This window comes from Melospiza georgiana, chromosome 5, assembly GCF_028018845.1.
Source record: "Melospiza georgiana isolate bMelGeo1 chromosome 5, bMelGeo1.pri, whole genome shotgun sequence".
NCBI lineage: Eukaryota > Metazoa > Chordata > Aves > Passeriformes > Passerellidae > Melospiza > Melospiza georgiana.
Window position 1 is genome coordinate 1,581,623 of NC_080434.1, and position 20,635 is coordinate 1,602,257.

Sequence of the window (20,635 nt, forward strand, 5' to 3'; positions counted from 1 at the left end):
AAAAAAAAAAAAGAGAAAAAAAAAGAGAAAAAGAAAAAGAAAAAGCATTATGGTTACCAAGAAAGAGAAAAGCATAATTACTGTCCATCTAAAAACGTTTTTAAATGTTGTGACCAGCCCTAGAAATGCCTCAGCAAACAACAGACAATCCACTTCTCTATGCTGGATTCAACTGATTGTACCCTGGCAGCACCCCTTCTCTTTCTTCAGTTGCCTGCCTCATTCTTTAAACCTTTTATGTACACTATGTACACAACACATGCAACCTTTACATCAGAGGGATTTACAGGAAACTCATTCTAAAGTCTTGAACCTTTCCAAAGCAGGCATGTTCTATCCACTGAGTAAACCTTATGCTTCTATTTGAGTAGGGTTTTTGTTGTGTAAGTACAATTATTTTTCATTTTTGAGAAATAGTAACAATAAAAATAGCACAGTAACAATGCCGTTGCTTATGGGTGAAAGGATTTGGAGTTACTGGAAATCCCAAAATTCGCCATCTTAATGAAGATGTCATTATTCCTAGGTAAACACTTGCCTTTTTAAAAAAATACTTGGACCTATTAGCATTAATATTTGTATCTAAAGCTTCATAGGCTGTCTTGTTTTTTCACTTACATCTCATAAAACTACTGGTTGCACAGGAATCATTCCAAATTTATATATGCATAGATTGAGAAGTAAAAATCTGTCCATTTTGATTTGGAATTAATTTCCTAAAAGATTAATCAGGTGAATAGTGTTAATAGAATATTTAAACAATATTAAATTCAAAGTCTGCCGGTCTGACCTTCATGACAACAGATTTCAGAGAATACCACCACCCGTGCCAGGTGTACCAAACAATCCCGTTGTCTGTCTTGGCAGTGTAGGGACCTCTGTAGTACAAACCATTCAGGTTGGCAGAGTGACACCTGGTGGGAAAGTAAAGGGAAACAGCAGTAAGGCCTCCTGCTGAAAAGTTCCATGCATTTGTTATTTATTTCTCTGCGAGTCAAAAAATTTTGCCAGGTTTCTGCCAGCCTAGTCTGACAACTGCATAAATTTGCATTTGCGCATAAACAACAGGATTTTAATTAGGGAAGAACTGCAAATCTGCAAATGCGTTTTGCTTCTTTTAACCAAAAGTGCTGCTTTTTCTTTCCATGTTTTTTGACATTACTAGCTCTTGGAGTTTTTCCTGCTAATTTGTTTCAGTGGAAAATTTTTCCAGAGTTGTTCAGGATGGAAGACAGCAGGGCATACACCACACTCTGGGACAGAAATACTGTTGTGTTTTTCTGTTGTTCCAGAGTAGTCCTCTTGAAGTTTTCCAGTTACAGCACGTGGTATTTTGTATGACAAAACCTGAATACCACCATCAGTTTGCCTGCCCACCTGTGGGCTTCTATTTACAAAGATGAATTCTGACAGCTAATTACATGTGTACCAATTCACTGGATCACCCGAGCTGGCATTTTATTTGACTACACAAAGTAGAGGGGATTTTGTTGTTTTTAACAGACTCAGAAATGCAGTTATCCTTTATTAAATACAGTGGTTGAAACAAGCAGAAAACCCTAGCAAAACCCAAAAGGCTTGAAAAGGGAACAGCACAACCTTGATGCTGGTTTCTACGAGAAACAAGCTTAGATATTTATGTTGAGAGCAAACTGGCTGTTCCTTCTGCAGCACATTGTGATGAATCAGCTTGGTTTATCTGCCAATTCAGTATTTCATTATAAATGCTGTTAATATCTAGCTGTTGAACACCATGATGGATTCCAAAAGCAGACTTCAGAAAATATGCACACAGAAAACATTCCAAATAACCTTATGAGTTTTGTTACTGGCAAATCTTAGTCTTTTTGGCTATGCTCACACTTCATTAACAAAGTTTTTGAGAACTGAGATAAAATCTATGACAAAAACTCGATAGGAAAATTCTCATCTATATATCCTTATTTATTGCTTACAAATTTTAATGTTTTAATTGAAAGCTTATAAATTGTGGACATCAAAAGTGAGTTTGTTTTTGAGAATGACAAACTTGTATCAGAGCTGACCTAATCTTTCTAATCATACAAATTCTGCAATGAGGAGACACTCTGCCTACTTTGAATCAAAACACAGATTTCATTAAAAGAATCATAAGAAGGCACACCATAATTTTGCCAACAGCAATATGAGCCAGTAAAAAGTCTTAATTAGTGCTGGGAAGCATGAATAGTGAAAATTAGAGTATTCAGTATCCAAGCAGATGTTTTCTAAAGTAACTGTACATACTAAGTTAACAACTGGCATGTGATATGATATTGTGGAAAAACATTCATTATTCACAAGTCAATAAATACCTTAAAGTTAGCCTGTGTTCCTCCTATCTTTTCAATAGGCTAATATAAAGTTAAAAACTACACTGCAGTAGTTTCAAAAGTACAGCCAACTCTCAACTGTCCATGGATATTTTATCTGAATTCTGTATTAACTCTCCATGGATATTTTAGCTGAATTATGTATTAACTGTGTGACATATATAAGAGTTGCTTCCCTGAAGAACCCTTGGAATTCTGTCTGGATGTATTGACTCCACTGACCCCACATGACCATAGTTATGCAGTCTCTGGGGTGATTGGTGAGGCAGGAAGCTTGAGTTAGTGATATCTGTCCCCAAGTTGTTGCCTAACAGATCCCTTTTACCATCCATGCATGGTATAACTAAAAATGGGAGTGCTGGGAGAGAATAAGCTGATGTCCAACTGGAATTGTGCACTGTCACTACTTATGAACCTTTATGAACTTTATCTCACTACTTATGAGCTTTGCAATACCCTGGGTACTGGAAAGCTTATGACCTGCAGGTAGTGCTGCAGTGAACTCAGCTCTGTGGACTTGTATTCAAGATAAAAATCTCTGCTGGAGCTTTGCTCACAAAAGGGGCCATTTTTCTGCAGAAGTCCAGGACAACAAATGCTAAGCTGGAGCGAGACTGGTGGCTTGAAACTAACTCTGAGCTACTTCCATGTGGCCACACTTGTGTCACGTCCCTTGGTTTTCATATTATCTGGGCTTTTCTGGATTTCATTAGTTCTGATAGCATATAAACAATTCCTTCATAGCTGGGAGCTCTTATGCAAACCAGCCAAGAGCACTAATTCCTTCTATATTTGCTAATCTGTGCATGACAAATATGTGTTTCTGAGTGCTTTCCTTTCTCTGCCAGTACTGTCCTTTTGAGTAGGACTTAATGATACTGACATTTTCTAGTATTTTGCAATGTTCAGTTCTATGTTTGGCTTAACATTAAAAATTCAATAACAAAGCAGTGAAATAACACTATTAGTAACTCACATTCATTTTCAAGCTAGACTGTCACTTTAAGAGCATGAGCTACACAGCCATAATAACTAGCCTAGTAGGAGTCAGCTATCTTTAGAAGTTATGTAGCACCAACACAAGGTATAAATAACTGTCAAGTTCCTCTGTGCAGCTACTTTTGCAAAGTGGTCATTCTTTTGTCCAGGTCAATCCAATATTTAAAAAAAGTTTTTAAAAGGCAAAAAAACTTATTCAGTGGTCTAAAAGTGATTGGTAATTCAGTCTTAATGAAATCCATGGCATGATATCAGTTTTATGTGATTTGAGGTCCAGATACTCCTTTAAATTTACAAAAGCTCTGATTTCATGGGAAAAGAAGCTCCAACATAGTTGCCTTTCCCTTTTATATTTTAGTTTTCCTGAGAAATGCAAAAAACCATTGTCTACATGTGACTTTTTCCAAGTTTCAGATACTCTGCTGGCTGACTATCCATGCAAATATATTAAAATGTATTAAAATAAATACTTAATTGTGAAACACTAAGTTAATTGCTACATCATATCAGTTAAGGTGGTCACTGATTGCTTATGAAAACAGAATTTGGCAAATGAGGAGTTAAAAAGAGAAACAAAGGATGATACAACAGAAACAATGGAGTTGATCCAGCCTGGCACCTCTTGCCAAGTGAACTGAGATCACAGTGAGAGAGTAGTGTGCCTCCCTGAGCTGTATTTTAAACCTCTCTATTACACAGCTGATTGCAGAGCTTCTTTTTGTGGCTATATTTATTTACTTAATTACAGGAAAGAACACAGCTGATCTGTACAGGCTAAGGCTTCCATTTTTATCCTTTATTTTTGATTTGGTATATTGCATGTTAGTTGAATTTTTAAATTCTCTTATTCAACCCTATTTAAAAAAATCTTTCACTCGGTCCAGACATGCACACTGACAGAAACTGAGTGGACACATTACCATCTCCATTTGGAAAGAATAACAAGAGTGAGGTACTGTGAAGTGAGGTGAAAAAAATGAGTCTTGATAACCTGGCACTAGTTTAGCTTGTCAGATATTTGCAGTGCTGCCACATCTGGTCTAGTGCAACACAAGAGAAAAGTGAGAGTGAAGTGCAGCAGGGATGTATTTGCAAACTCTACATGACCTACTTGTGTACAAGCTATTTACCTCAGAGGGGCAGAATTATCTCCTCCTCACTGCCTGACAACAAAGATGACCTGTGGCAAATGCCATTGTCACAGACCAGCCTGAGCTGCACAGTAGGTGCTGTCCCTTCTAAGGTGAGCCTCAGGGTTACCAGCACTGAGATCTCTGCTAGGGCACAAGGGCACATTGCAAATAAATGAACAATCCCAATCCATCTTCTACCATATGTTAATATTTTATGAATACCCATGGAGCAGAATAGTTGACAGTACCCATATGAAATCAAAATACCTGTTAAACCACCAGCCAGCCTTTTCCTCTTCAGCACAGTTCCCTTCATAGTTGTCATTATCCCTGTCTCTAGTACTGAATTTCATTCCTCGATGATCAGCCCACCATTTTACTTCAGGATGAAATCCACCCGTCAGGGAATCGCCAGCTGTACCAGAGTATTCACCACAACTCATCTCATAAGAATGCTGATAAAAAATGTGACGAAAGAAAAGAAAATTAAATTCCCGTATGTCTTTAGCCCTTAGCATGTCAGAGAGTGAAACCACAAAGAAGAACCTAGCCTGTTCCATTTGCTGCTATTTTTATGCTAAGAAATGTCCTGCCACTTAGACACGATGTCCTTAATACTGAAAGGCTGTAGAGATGCTTAACAGGGATAAAATTTATCATTAACCATGTATAAATGACTTAATAAAAATAACATTAGGGCTAGTTTGCAGTATACATTAGCAAATCAGAACATCTTCCATCATTATTGTCACCCTGTTCTAAGTTCTTCTAAGCCTTCTGATGTTTACATTCTTGTAACCAACTTTCTCAAGCGCTTTTCTGTAAACACTTTTTGTTTTGCATTCTTTTCTGGAGGAGGGAAATTTGATGGACTGTTGGTTTGTCCAGTGTCATTGGAGTGGTGGCACTGTCACCTTCCAATCCACTGTCACTTTTGAAAATCTAGCAATGTTGGAGTCAGAAATTAAATGTCCTTCTTTTAACCTTGGAGATTCCAGTGTCCTCGTTGTTTTGTTTCGTGTCCTGTAGCGACACATTATTGTTGGTAATATCAACAAACACAGAAAAACTGCTTTTATCTATTTATTAACCCAAATTATTCATATCACTTACAGAAAGTATGAAATTAATATTTCAGAGTAAACCACTTTTATTAGGTATTTGAAAATTATAAGCATGCGTAAGAAAGAAAATATGGTTTAGAACCTTAAATGAAGGTTCTACACAAATCTTTATGGAAATTAGGGAACCTGTGTGTTTATTGTTTGCCTACAGATTCCACATTTTCATTAAAACCTTTAGTCATTTAATATTTTATTACCTCTTCTCCTGCAACTCTGAATCTTGCATACTGTGCAAAACGTCGTTCTCCTTCAAAATCAGTTAAATCAATTCTTAAAGTATAATTCCCTTAAAAAAAAAACCAAATTATTTTAGTCAAACTAGACTATCTCACTGCTTTTCAGAACTGGGCTTTATAGTAGAAGATTAAAAGAAAATGTTTTTATCATGAATCTCTATCACCTCAGCATATTTTATAGGGTTTTATCTTCTTTCTTTATGCATAGTAAAGCATATATTGCTATTCTTTGCCTTATTCAGCTGAGTGAATTCTATTCAGCCTAGAAAATTTTAGAATTATTTCAATACAAATTTTTAAATGTAGGGAAAAAATTGTAAAAAAAGATGGCCTTACAGGTTTTACATTTTAGTAAAATATTTGAGGTGGTAGTGAAAGCATAGTGAAAACTCATCAATAAATTTTCACCTATGAAAATCAGATTTTTATACTCTGAAAATACATAAAGTTATACTAGGATCACATCTTTGTAGCACTGATTTCTATATGATTTGGCCTGCTAAGCCAGTGGGTAAGTTAAGTTTTGTAACTGCAGCATTCTACAACAAAGCAGAAGTTAGCTTATGTTGAGTGACAATTAGAAAGATGGAAATAACTTCCTACTCCTGGCCTCATCAACAGGACTGGACCAGAATTACTTCCATGTAATAGCCCACACAGCTAAAAAGCCCCGAATCAGTGTCTTGGTACAGCATATACCCATCTCTGGGCCGTTAGTGATGCTGATGGAAAATGGATAGAGACAATTCTTTTAAGGTAGACTCCTGTCTCCTGTTCCCTGTTTCACAGGGGCTCTCAGTATGCCAGTAGCCTAAGGACAGTTTTGAACTTTTTGTTAGAAAACATATATTCAAATGTGCTTTTTTCTGAAACTTAGAGAAGTCCATGCAGACTAACAACAGAACTCAGGATTTATGATAACATAAAGGGGAAACAAAAAAAAAATGCCTGGAAAGAGCAAAGAAACAGAAACAATATGACTATTGTTACAATACAAATCTTACCTTGATTAGTCAAATAATGAAGATTTTTGTTTCCAAGCCAAAATTCACCATTTTTCAAAACAAAATTTCCAAAGCCTTCTTCATAGTCAGCCCAGAGTCTGAAATGGGTATAAATTACTAATTTCTCAAAAAAGCAAGTTTATTTAGACGTTTTATAACACAATTTTAGATCACAGATTAACTCAAACTAGAAGGAACCTCAGGAGGCAAGCTAGTCCAGTGGAGTCTCAAGCCAGAATCAGCCATGAGATCGGACCAGCTTGTTCAGGGCTTGTCTGTTCAGATCTTGAAAACTTCCAAGGATGGAGACTGCACATTCTCTTTGGGGAACCTGCTGCCTCTTTTCATGGTGAAAAGGTGTCTCCTTATATCCAGCCTGAACCTCTGTTGTTTCAGCTGAGGTACTTTGTTTCTCATCCTCCCACTAGACATGTTCGTGAACATTTTTACTCAAAGATCCCTCAGACTGCTTGCTTTTTTTTTTTTTTTGCAGAAGACAATCTTTCCCCATCATTAAGAGTCCTTGCTCCAACAGCTGTTAAGGCATTTGACATTGAAGTGTCCTTGTGTCAAATACACAAGTTGTCAGAAAAAGATCAGAACGGATGTCTCACAGAAGACAGCCAGAACCAGAAGTGGTATCCCATCTGGAGGCTGTTCCACAGAATAACCATTGCTCCCTTTTATCTGGGATAAGAACTTACTCATATACTTCTAAAGTTCAGATTTAACTTAGCACCATCTGGTTAATGTTTCTTCACTTTGTTTCCAGGTTTAATTACCGAATCTAGTACCTACCTATCAAAATTCTGGCTGCCATCGGAACGTCTCTGAAACACAGTCCAGCCACCTCCTTCAGACATGTCACAGAATGCAAAGAATTCTCTGGGACTCTGGATTGGTTTTATTTTATAAAATCCATTTTGCTTATGGCCTTCATTGTAGATTTCTGCACAATCTGTTCACACAACATTAATCGGACACAACATTTTTAGTCCTGTACTTAATGGCAAAATCAGAAATCAAGTCAGTAACAGTAATCAAGTCATGTTATGTAGAAGTCACACATGAACCACACTAATAAAATTAAATGTCTCTGCAAACACATTTCTTTGACTTTTGGGTATTTTTTGTACTTGTGTTGCTCTAAAGCTTTGCTGGCCTGTAATTATTTTGATATATCATTGAAATAATATTTTCACATAGTGAAATATGACCATTTTTGTTTCTACTTGACTAGCAAAATAATTCCTCTGTTTTAAGTGGTGTCACTTTTACTTTACAGTGGTATCATCCACATTAGAATACTGTTACAAACTTAAAATTACATGTAACATACAGTAACTTTTAAAAAGAAACATGCACTTGTATGTCCAGAAGTTCACAGAAATGCCAGACACAAAAGTATGGAATCTCCATTGTTAAAAACAGAAACAAATGCAAGGCCTGATTCTCCTGTCCCTTCTATCAAATAGCAGCAAAACTATACAGAAGACTACGCCCAAAAAGTGCAGTGTGTGTGTAAAATGATCCCACTTTGGCTTGGCACCATTCACAGTCTGGTCTGCATTGCTGTTGATGAATATCATTTACAACAATAACAAAATTCAGAGCTCATAGAAATATTACAGCAATGTAATTGTATAATCTTATATTCTTTCCTCTAGGAATTAAGAAATGAAATGAGTTCTTTGTTTATATGTAATCCACATCAGGCAGTCATACAGAAAAGACATAATTTTCAGCATTTCTGTTTTTCCTGGCTAAGGTAGAGCTGATTAACTTTAAGGAATTCTCTGAATTGGCTGAACTTCCAGGCCTGCTTGAAACTTCATAAACTATTATATATCTCTTCAGTGAAAGTGTCAGTGAAGATAAGACATAGAAAATAAACACTTTATACTGAAAACAAATAGCTATGCCAGAATTTGAATAAACTCTAATAGAAAACATGATTTAAATAACAGCTAAGTTGTCTTTATAGAGAATGTGTGGTTGGCTTTGAGAAAGTTAATTTCTTAGTAGGTCAGCAAAACACAAGCATATCTTAATTTTTAGCAGGTGTATATAGTATGGAATTTCCCCCTCACTATCTAACTCAAATTATCCAGCTCTGTTGATATTATAATGCTACAGCAGTTTAAGAAAATAATACAGTATGAACAGGAAAGGCATTTTCCAAACTGTAAAGAAAGTGAAAAATAATGGGGGAAAATAACCAGAAACAGGAACAAGTTAGATCTGTTTATTAGAGTAACATTGTAAAAGAATAAATTGAGGCTTATACTAAGAAAGGACAAATATCTTTCAGAGAAATGTGGCTTTAATAATCTTTTCAGTAACAAGCAAGTCAGCTCTAATAATAAAAATAAAGTGTTCCAGAATGCTGAGTACATAAACACACAGCTAAATTTTTTATGTCAGATTTGCAACTGCTTTTTATTTCATTTTAATGGTGTTTTATTATATTTGATGCCTTGAGATCAAATGTTATATATATTGGTATTTCTTCCAGCAGCATAAGCACTACAAGCATATTCAATCAAGGCTATTAAAAATAATAGTAGTTAAGACTTTCTAGCACTGGACAGCTAGAAACAAACACCACCTAGAAGTCAGTCTCCTAAATTGTATTTTCAATCCAACTATTGTTTTGGATGGTGTTTTATTATATTAAGAGTTTGGATGATGTTTATTATATACTTCCACTGTATTTATTAAAGGCCTTCCACTGTAGAAGGAGTGGATCACCACCAGAGTGCTGGTGAAATTAGAAAAACAACTTTAAACCAGGATTTAAAAGCTGTGATGTCATGAGCTGAATCCAACTCAGTGAAAATGTTATTAAAGTGAGATGCAGATGCCATAGTGCCAGGCTTATGTGTGTAAATATGGAGGTCTCAGGGACTTTACAGATTGGAACAAAGTCAGTTGCTTGTAACCCAGGAAACCACTTGAATGTATGAATGTGAACTAACCCTGTTGTTAGTTATTTTTGAGATTGCTAGAACTTCTGACATTAGTCAAAGAACGGCGTTTAGAAATCTGAGGCTCCTGATTAACATTTTGTAAATGCCTGGCTTTTGTCTGTTGTATTGCTGAGATTTATGCTTGTTTTTAAGTTATGATTAACTGATTGTTTTCATGTTATGCACTACTAATAAATCAGTAAACTTCTTAAATCCTGATTTGATTTCCTCAATCTGACATCAGCAATTTTTCCCTGCACAACAGGTCTAGATAAAAGCTGAGCACTGTGTTTTAAACAAACACTCTACAAGGAGTTTTTAAAACAATATCTCAATAGGCCCAGTTGTGCTAAAGCTTCTGGGTATCGTTACAATGAAGGGAAATGAAAAGAATAGCTCCATTTCTAACCTGAATACTGTCTTGTTCCTCCCAAGTCAATGACACTGTTTTCATCTTCTCTGTCTGAATCTCTGTACTGAATCTCTTTCTTCTCTAAGAGTTGTATAATTTTTAACTGCTTCTGTTTCACACGATGCTCCAGAAGCCTCACCTGGCCCTGAAGTCGTATTTGCTCTTGAAAACATTTCTGTAAATCCTAGAGAGGAAAACATATCTTATTGTAAAATCAACAAATTTTATGTTATATTTAACATGTGGCACAAAGAGCCAAGCAACCAAAACATAAATAAAATTAAACTTGAATAAAATATTTTGGTCACCATTTCCCACAGACACTATGTTGACTTCCATCTCTGTTGCTACTTTGTTTAAAATTATTTCAAATGTTACTGCATGTAATATATAAAACATACACATTATGAACACTTTGCAAAGAGACCTTCTCTTTAGTGCTGCCAGCTCTAACTGCAAAGATGCAGCAGAGACTTTGGGGAAAAACACTAAAATATCTCTATCATCTTCCATGCACAGAGATTTTCTATCCAGAAAAGCCTGCTACTAATATTGTTCTAAAGAGTTCTAAAGGTTCTAAAGAGTTTTAAAGAAATGCAATCCACATGGATATGTTTTCAACTTCATAGTGCATTTTTGAATGCTTTTAAGTTACACACTTCTTATGATAAGAATCCTAACACTGCCAACATAAATATTGTTAAGTTTTAAGCTCATTTTTGGCATGCTAAAATAGTGTCTAAGAAGCCCTGAATATACATGAAAAATAAAAGCTAAAACAAAAGTTAAAGTCAATGTTGTGCTGTGACTTTTGTACTTAATTTTGCCATGCAGAGTGGGTGAGAAATGTGGTAATTCTGATACAGTGTTATCTAGCACTCACTTGACCCTCAAGGGCTGGAATAGTGGAATAGCTCTTCCAAATTCTGACATGCTGAATGCCTGCTGAGCAATAAATAATTGGTTTTAGATTAAAGACTATGGTAAAAAAGCCAAAGTGAGCACAACCTGATCTGGAGAACTTAAATTAAAACAGTCTGTATGGTTTAAAATATATATTAAATAAATTTAATTTCATTGGGAAGGAGAAAAGCCTTTGGAAACATGACAGAAGTTTTGCATCAGTAACACTGAAATTTTATATAAGCAGAGTTTAGTAGCTTGTAGAAGAGCACAACTAGCACTGTAAAGGCAAAATCAAAGGGTGACTTTCTGGAAAACTGACAGGTAAGATCAAATTTGCAATAGTTCTAAATTGGTGCTACCTTATTCATCGGGAACATTATTTACATATAGACCTGCAATATTTGCCATTTATATGGAAGAACTGATATCTCAGAACATTGCCCTATCACACCAAACTATAGAGATGTCTGCAATAGCATACTGCTGTGCATAGTGAGGTGCACCTCAGCGGGGTCTGCATACTTTAATTTGCATCAAGCTCAAGTTTCACCCATTGCCCATGAACACTTCCAACAAATTGTTCCATTTGTCTGCAATATTCAGTTCAACTGAAAAATTTGATCATAGGACTGAGCAGAACAATCCTGAAGACAGACTTCTGCCTTAAGTACTACTGAAGCGTATCAGAGACTTCCTTTAATTCACACTTAACTGCAATCGAAAGTACACAGTGAAATAAAAGAATGGGGGGGAAAATACACATATACATATGAAGAAAAAAAACAACATATTTTTTCGGGTGGCTGGCAAGCTAGGCAGTTTGTCAGCGACCTGTCCGAGAGGGAAGGGCTCGGCAGGCTGGGTTTGGGCTGCCCACGCCGGGCAGTTCGGGCCCGGTGCCGAGCCCAGCCGCAGCCCAGAGCCGGCCCGGGAGCTCCGGCACCGCGGCCATGCCGGCCCACAAGGGGGCGCTGCGGGGCCCGAGGCACGAACGCCCCTTTCTGAGGGACCCAGTAATACCCCAAAGGTTCTATCTGATTTGAGAACCTTCGCTTGAAAATGTTTTTTCAGTTGTTGATAGCTATACGAGATGCTTAGCGTATCATCCTTTTCTTCTAGCTGGGAACAAGAGAAGAAAATAGGTAAATATATGGGCATGCACAGTTGCTGCAGTGGCTCAGAGGGATGGTACTTGACTGTATGCGCTGGCTGATGTGGGACATGTTGCATGTTACAAAGAAAAGATGCACTATTTATTGTGCAGCCTCTCCAGGGCGGTTGTCTCAATTGTGTCTGCAGCTTCACACAAACCCTTCACAAAAGCTGAATTTTGTACTCAGTGGGAGATTCAGAAGAGGCTTCCTTGACAGGTGACTGCAAATTGTCCATCTGGTCCTCTGTGAATACAGAAAATTACAGAGGACTGCAGAACTTTAGAGAAAGAGATGAATAGGTGGATTGAGAAAGAGTGAATAAATTAAAAAAGTATTGAAAAAATATTTCCAGGCTCAGCCTGATGAGCTAATGCTAAATATAAAAGAAAAGCTGTCCAAAAAATCCCATGTTCCTGGTCAGACCAAATATTTATTCTAATCATACTAAGTTAAGAGTGATAAAGAAGCCACCCTGCCACAGTTACCAGTTTTAGTGAGAAGCTTAGCCTGTGTCAGTCTTAACTCAGCCCTAACAAGCTTGGAGAAAACATGGTAACATGCAATAGGAGAGTCCTGGAAATGGAGGCCCCCATTGCCAGGCCCTCACAATTTCCCAGACAGGACTTCAGGTGGGCAGGCTCTGTGACAGTGGCAGATCTGAGCCTCAAAGAGCTGCCTTCCATTCTGGAAAGAGCAAGGGACAGGGCATTTGGGAGAGGCAGCTACAGGCAGCTACACATGATTCTTTCAGGTGAAAGAAATGCCTCTATCAGTTCCCCTTTCATACTGCTAAAAGCCATTCTCCTGATGTGGTTAAATTATATAGCACAAGTATAGAACTTCTTGAAAAAAAATTTATCTATCTTACCTTAGAAAAACTTGGTATCTAAATTCAGTGTGACACCACTTCATATACCACAAAAAAAGGTCCTTTCCTTTGAACCAAAGTAAACACAAGTCTGCAACAGGCTATGTCTCTAAATATTATTTTTAAACTCGCATTTTAAATCCATCATTTGTTATTATTTACTTAAAAAATATAAATCAATTCATAAAAATAACTGTGAGCTGATTCTCATCTGCTTTGCAGACAATACACTCATGATGGGGTGAACAGTGATATATCTACACTACACATTGCAATTTCCTTATTTGAAAGGTTTTAAGCTCTTAATGCTTAGGAAGTGAGACTAAATTAGAAGTGATAATCAAGCTATGACTAGCCATACTGAATAATAACAGCATAAGAAAAGAAAAATGCTTGAGCAGAAATAGTTTTGAAAGTAACCTACATATGAAAAGTACTGGTGTCTGATACTTTCTCTTCTTTCCCTGGCTTCAGCATTCTCACTAATGTCTCTCTGTCAGCTCCAGACAAATCCCATTAGACTTCTGCTGCTGAACAGCAAAACCACAGTTCTCATATTTGGAATTCCATGTGTATTTTTTTCATGGGACAATGACAAGGTAACTGCAACTTCAATTGGATCAATATGGCTTTTAGATCTTCAGTTTACCAGGCTGTTCTTGCAATGTGCTGCTACACTTTTTTTCACAGGATAATCCTTTAAAGACCATGGAAGTTAAACCAATGGTTAAACCACTCCAGTGCAAAGCTGGAGTACTAAAATAGTAATAAAAAAGCAAAATGCAAATTACAGTTCTCACATATTGCTATTCCATTTGTTATATTTGGACCAAAGTTAAACCATTACAATGTTGAAATACTCAAGAAAATGTGGATTTTACTGTGGCTATCTCCAGGGGACAGTGGTGCCCACTGACTGAAAGCAGACTGAACACAACCTGTTCTGTCTGTTTCAGTGAAGCAACTGTTTGCACTACACATTGAGAAGCAATTATCTAACAACTGCTGACAGCTCTGCTCTTGGGCACACAATCCTACATTTAACCAGCTGCTGCAATTAATGTGCATTCACTTTCATTATTGTGTGAATTATTTAGCAGCCAGTGACCTTCCATTAAAATTACTGCTACCAATTGGACTCGGAATACTTAATGAGAACTATAAAAATACAAGGTTTTTACCTGTGGTGCTATTTTGTCTACTTTTAATAGCATGAATTAGCTCCAAAATAACTCTATATTGAAATTAGTGTTTTAATTAGATTAAAAGGTGAAAAATTTGAGATGAAGTTCTGAATATTCCCAGTTTTTACTCAGAAGGTCAGCTAAGTCCAAAATATTCTAAATGAAAAACAATAATTAAAAAATAAGTAAATGAATTTCACTGTGATGCCTCTTTTCTCAGTAGGCTTCTGCAGAAATTAGTAATATTTTTCTCCACTGAGCAGAAGTGATTAGAGAGTCATTCCCATTCTGCCTCTATAAAGCTACTTATCTGAACAAAAGTTTTCCATAAGGTAATGTAATCCACAAACAATAGTTGTAAATTCAGCAACTACTTCTGCCTAGGCGATTATGAATCAAGAATTCAATCCCTTTAGGTCTCTGCTATTTAGGACCTGGATATAAAACTAATAAAGACAGCCATGACATGCAGTGCAGCATTGGTGAGGCTGGAAGTATTTTGAACTGTGGAGCAAGTGTGATTTTATTAGGGTTTTTGTTGGAGAAACAGAATGTATAGGAGAGAGCTTTGGGAGCTTGAAGTAAAGGAGCTTTGATCATTGTTTCTGACTGTGAACTACAATGTAGTTACATGGAAACAAGTAAGAATATGAAGTTACGGATTTTGTTTGAGAAAAGGTTGTAGGGCCAGTGGACAAGGTGGAAAAGGATGGAAACATTCTGCATGCCAGGTGTCAGTGCCCAGAAATGGCACTGCTGCAGCCACTGCTATAGGAGCTCCTGTGCTTGGCCTTTCTGTAACTGTGCTGCTCAAAACTGCAGGGGCCATTCTGAGTTAGCATTACACCTGAATGCCAATGGTGTGCCTTCTGTACAGTGTGCCTCCATGCACCATATGATACCTGTTCTAGGGAAGATTTATTGTCTCCTTTTTCACATCAGCTCCAGTCATAAACTGAAAGGGTTTCTTTTTTTGGTGCCATTACCTAGTGATGGACCTTCCATGGTAAACTTATGCATTTGTTTCCTCTTTCATTATTGGAAACTTGTCCCCACTAAACACTATTTGAAGATATTTCCTTATTCTTTCATTGTTTAATGAATTCTAATCTTTCCCATCAAAGGTTCTGCCATTGTATGTAGAGATTGGGAGCACTATGGAGGGGATGTGCATTGTGAGCGCTATGGAGGATAAGGTATGCAGTATTTAGAAGAAACTCTAGAGAAATATTTAATTACTAGAACTTACAGAGCTGCCAATGACATCCATCAGGCTAGCTGCAAGGACAAAATCAATCATTATCAAAATCTTCATTTTGGAAGCTGTGAAGTAGAGGAACAAAGGAAACACTAGTTAACTTAAACATTAAAATTTACACTTGACATCTTTAATCTTATTAAAAATAGTCTATTTAACCTATAATTATTTTCTTGCAAATTGTAAATACAGTGCACATGCAGGATTCATTCCAAATGTCTAAAATAGCCTGATAAAATACAACTCCAAAAGCCAGTAAAATGATAATTTACTCTTTTAGGCCACTTTATATTAGAGCTCTCTGTGTATTTCAGGACAGCTATTCAAGCACACATTTTATTTTCAAGACGAAAGAAGAAACATTTTAAGCAAGCTGAAAACAGAGAAATATTCCTTGTTGGTCTTTTAAATTTGTGAGAAAGATCCCCATCATATACAATTAAATTCTGAATTGGGCTAGTTGTCCTTGATCTAAAGATTTGTGCAAATTTTGTGCACCAGGAGAGGATCAAGATAATTTTACTGTCATAGAGTAATTTGGGGGAAAAATCCAACATAGTTATCAGCTTTTATTCTAATGGTGACAAGAATGGCATCTTTAAAATGATAACTATGGATACTTTGCACTTTATGACCCATAGCATTTTAAACTCCATTTTTTCATATGAAAATTATTTTATGGGCCAAACCAATCACCACTGTATCTGACTGCCTTGCAAATGTTAGCTGATAGAACTTCAAAATAATTTTGTAAGACAGATTTGTGCTTTTCACAGAGGAGAAAACAAGGCTGCCAATCAGTAAAATATTTACAAACATTATGCATATTCTGAATTAATTCTGAATTAATTACTTAAACTTCTGCAAGCTATCAACTGAGGAATTTTTTTTTTCTTTTGTAACTATGAATATTTTCATTTAGGATTGTTAACACCCAATTAAACCAGAATATGTGTCTACTCTGCTTTTCTTACCATGGAGTTATTAAGAAAAAGATCTCCATGATCATCAAGTTGAACCATTACTTAATATTGACAGGCCCACCACCAAAGCCTGTCCCTAAGCACCACATCCACATTTTTTGAATGCTTCCAGGGATGGTGACACATTTAAAGAATTCGTGGTTAGACAAAGTGTAAAACTTCTAATAGTGATTAATGACTCAATACCAGCCTGTGTTTATTGAAAAAACAACTTTATGAAAATTTCCACTCATGTTTCTACAGGAATTAATATAAAATATGAGTGGAACTTTGGCAGACTGTGCTTTTTACAGTACAAAGATAAGCAAGGTGCTTAAGAGAAGTATGTTTATAAGTTTGTGCAAAACTGGACAAGTCCAACTGTATTTTCACCAATATCTGAAAACTTCATGCAAAACCAGAAATTACAACCCAAACAAATCTCAGATTTCAACACTTACCTATAAAATACTTAGGATGCTTTTTTAAAATTACAGCTAGTAAAATTACATTAGTAGTTACAGCTATTACAGTCACTTGTGTTTTGAAAGCAGCTGTTGCCATCTGTTGGGATGACACTGGCTGTGATAGGAGTGACCAAAGAGTGCATTAGCTATCTGGACAGCCTGCAAATGATCTGTCTCTGCTAACTGCTAGCCTGAATCCTTGCATATTTTAAATATGTTTTCTAAGAGAGAAGGGACTCTATTTTCTTCACTGAAAGATTGATATTTCATATACTCTACTTCATCCCTGTTATTTTAATTATGAAACCACAGTATCTTCCCTCACATTAGTGTTAGCATTTGAACTGTTGTATCATGATTTCACTGACTGTGAATGCCTGAATACCACAATCAATCTTAAAATAAACCCCAATCTTAAATGGATTACACAACTTTACAACAGTATTATTTTTTAGAAAAGACTATCAAGTAAATCTTGGATACTGTTCAGAGAAATTTATGTGAGTAAAAAAAAAAAAAATAGAACACAGTGAGGCTCAATCAAGGCAGGTAAGTCCCTTACAGCATGTATGAGCTGCTGTGAGCAAGCTGCACAAAAAGAATGAATACCTGAGGAGTGTAGAGTGTGTGCAGTTGATTTAGTTTGTTATCTTCAGATGAAGTCACCTTTCTATTTAGGGATGCCTCTTTCAATAGAATGTTCCTCTTGTGGGAAACTTCATAAGGGCTGCACTTGGGAGACAGCATGTCAGCTTTAGTGCTGAACTAAAACATGCTCAAAAGACATAGCAAAATATAATCATAGTCTCATAATTTTCTAAATTTGACAATTTAAATAAGTTGGTGAAGATATTTTAATCCTGGAGTTTCATTTTTAAGAAAGAAAACTGGATAGTAAGCTCAAGATGGAGTATTGATCCTGTAGCCACTCACAATATAAGCTCACTACGAATGTAAGACAAAAGGCTTATAAAGAAGGAGAAACTGGGTTTCCATTTGGCAGATCTACCAGTCAGAAACAGGGAAGGCTGAAACAGAGAGGACACAGGGTAAAAAAACCCACAGAGGGACCTCTAGTATTTAGGGGAAACCAAAATCTTTATGCTGCTGTCCTCCAAAGAAAGGGAGAAGGTAAAAAAGACTAGGAAGAGACCTGAAAATTCAAGTTCTGAAAGGAAATGGGTGACTTTAAAGCATTTCTCTGCTTCTGTCACTGCCCAGCAGGTAGACCTAGACAAGTCAGAGGACAATCAGCAGTGCTTGTTCTGGACCTCACACCTTTAAGCCAGATTCTCAGCAGGCATAAATTCCTGTCGTTCGTCTATCTCACAGCTGCAGTGACATGAGATTCACTGAGTGGTCAACTTTACAGTGACAAGAAAAGTGGTAAATAGGGTCAAGCCCCTTACACATTCAAAGCACTGACACACTAAATCATCAGGTTTGGACATGGAATTAATGTGGGTACTTTTTACTTAGTTACCCACATTTCTAAAAAAAAGTTTCAGTAGAGGTTGTGTTAGTAACAGTTCTCTGAAGGTGCACATCCACAGTATTCAGTAACAGGGAAAGCTAAAGTTCTGCTCAAGGGAAGCTTAACACCTTGCTCTAGGAAGACTCCTTTGAAAGTCAGTTTCTTAAACATATTTCTTCAGTCATTTAAATATTCACCCTTGTTATATAGCTTTTTGCTGACAGTACACAACTGAATAAAAACTTTATGTCAAAAAAACTGCAAAAAATTACAAATTTTAATCAGTCACAGATGAACCTCAAGAGTTAACAACTCTTGAGAGACTTCCAAGACTTCTTTTATAACACGTGTGTCAATTTAACAAAAAGGAAAAAAAACCCCACAGATTTGTACAGGGGATATCCCTTTCCAGGAAAATCTTAATCTCAGACAGTACACATGTGGATTAATTATCACACACCATATGCTAGAGTGAGAAAAACGTGGTATTTTATTTTCAAGTTGAAACACAAGCCCTTAACAGTTAGCTGAAAAAAAAATCACTTTCTGTTTGAAACAATTTAAATTTAAGTGCAACTCTTGTGAAACCTTGAAATTTTATCCCCAGGGTTACTCATTTATTCCAATATTACACCTGGAATATGCATTGTACAGTTTGGCAGAAAATTTTTCCGAAGCTATGGAATCCAAATTCTACAAAGATTTCTTTTTCCTTCTCTGTGCCTAGGCTTTCTTTAAAGGATACACACACAGTCAATCCCATATTGAAATTTCCCCTGAATATGATATTTTTTCCAAGACTTTAAATAAAAAATTACTGAATAGATTTGATGACATTAAAGAAGTTCTGTACTATAAAAATTTTGAACCATTAGAATGTTCTTATGTTTTTTGAATTTAAGAGACAGCAAACTAGATGAAACACAGATGCCTGTTTCTTTCTGTTGGCACAGTGTCAATAAGACTTGCATTGCTTATAAATACAATAATAGTAAGAGAGAATCTGCTGAAAGGATAGAAAATAACTGGAAAGTTTTTTGTTTGCTTTCTTAAAATTAGAATTATTAAACTCATACACAGATTTGGTTTTGTTTAAATTTGGTGGTGTTACAAAAATTGCCCTGTTTTCCTCATCTCAGTCATGATTTTATTTACTTTTAGGTTCTAAAAGCAGCCTTGCTTGTATAGCCCATAGTATTACAAATTTAGAAACTGCAGATTCAAATAGTGGGTTTATTAACTACCTAGAAATGCAGGAAAATAGCTAGATTCTGGTAAAACATTCATACATCATTATCATTACTGCAGCAGTTATATGGCCTTCAAAAAACAAATTACTTTTAAACCATAACTATAGAAATTAGCCATACGTCTTCCTTCTTCCCTCATAGGTACCCTAAATGTTTACCTTTAACTTCTGGACAGAACCCAAAGTTGTTAAATCTTCTTAAACTGATGCAAGTAATTCCAGAGCCCTTCCCAAGCTGCGATTGTTTTTGCTATTAAATTCTGCAGAGTGGAGGCTTACATCTGCTATGAGTCACCGGGCTGGAATGCTGCTGAGAAGTTGCAGTTATCAAGACTAAATTGCAACATAAGGAGGAGATGATGGCAATTCTGTGCCTAACACAACACTTCTGAAACAAAAATAAACCAAAAATAACAAAGGATCATCTATTCCCTTTCGCTGTTGTGGTTCAAGGAATTGCTCTCTGTGTCATACTCAGCTTTGTACTCCAGTCCTTTTCATAGTCACAGACTAAATCTCTTAGGTTCCAGAGCTATTTAGAGAATGTAACAGACTCAATAGATTTAAGAAAAAAGCCAATAATCACTCAGACTAGAAGTTACACGTCCGAAGTGTAACAAAAAAAAGAAATATGCTAAATAAAACCTAACCAAAAGTAACAAAGTACAGATAAAGCCGAAGGGAACGAGAAAAAAGTACCAAAAAAAACTTGTCTGATATATTTTTTTAATCAAGGCACTGGGAAGCTTGTCTCAGTCACTTTGTCAGACAAAATCATTTTCTAGACCAGTTTTTCAGAGCCAGATGAATACATCAAAGAATGTTTTAAAATACAGTCTGAGTATTTGCCCTTCTTCTATGCTGGCTCTTCCCAAAGAATTCAAT

The 20,635-nt window shown here is 36.3% G+C and overlaps 1 protein-coding gene across 1 annotated transcript; it reads right to left on the bottom strand.

Moving 5' to 3' along the window:
- Positions 1-442: 442 nt before the first annotated feature.
- Positions 443-19,965, bottom strand: FGL1 (fibrinogen like 1). Its single transcript, XM_058024618.1, has 8 exons — positions 19,910-19,965; positions 15,590-15,663; positions 10,226-10,412; positions 7,646-7,805; positions 6,848-6,945; positions 5,805-5,893; positions 4,751-4,938; positions 443-914 (listed from the first exon to the last, which is right to left on the bottom strand). Exons 2-8 carry the CDS (start codon positions 15,653-15,655, stop codon positions 755-757), a joined length of 948 nt encoding a protein of 315 aa, XP_057880601.1. The 5' UTR covers positions 15,656-15,663; positions 19,910-19,965; the 3' UTR covers positions 443-754.
- Between the last annotated feature and the right edge of the window lie 670 nt (positions 19,966-20,635).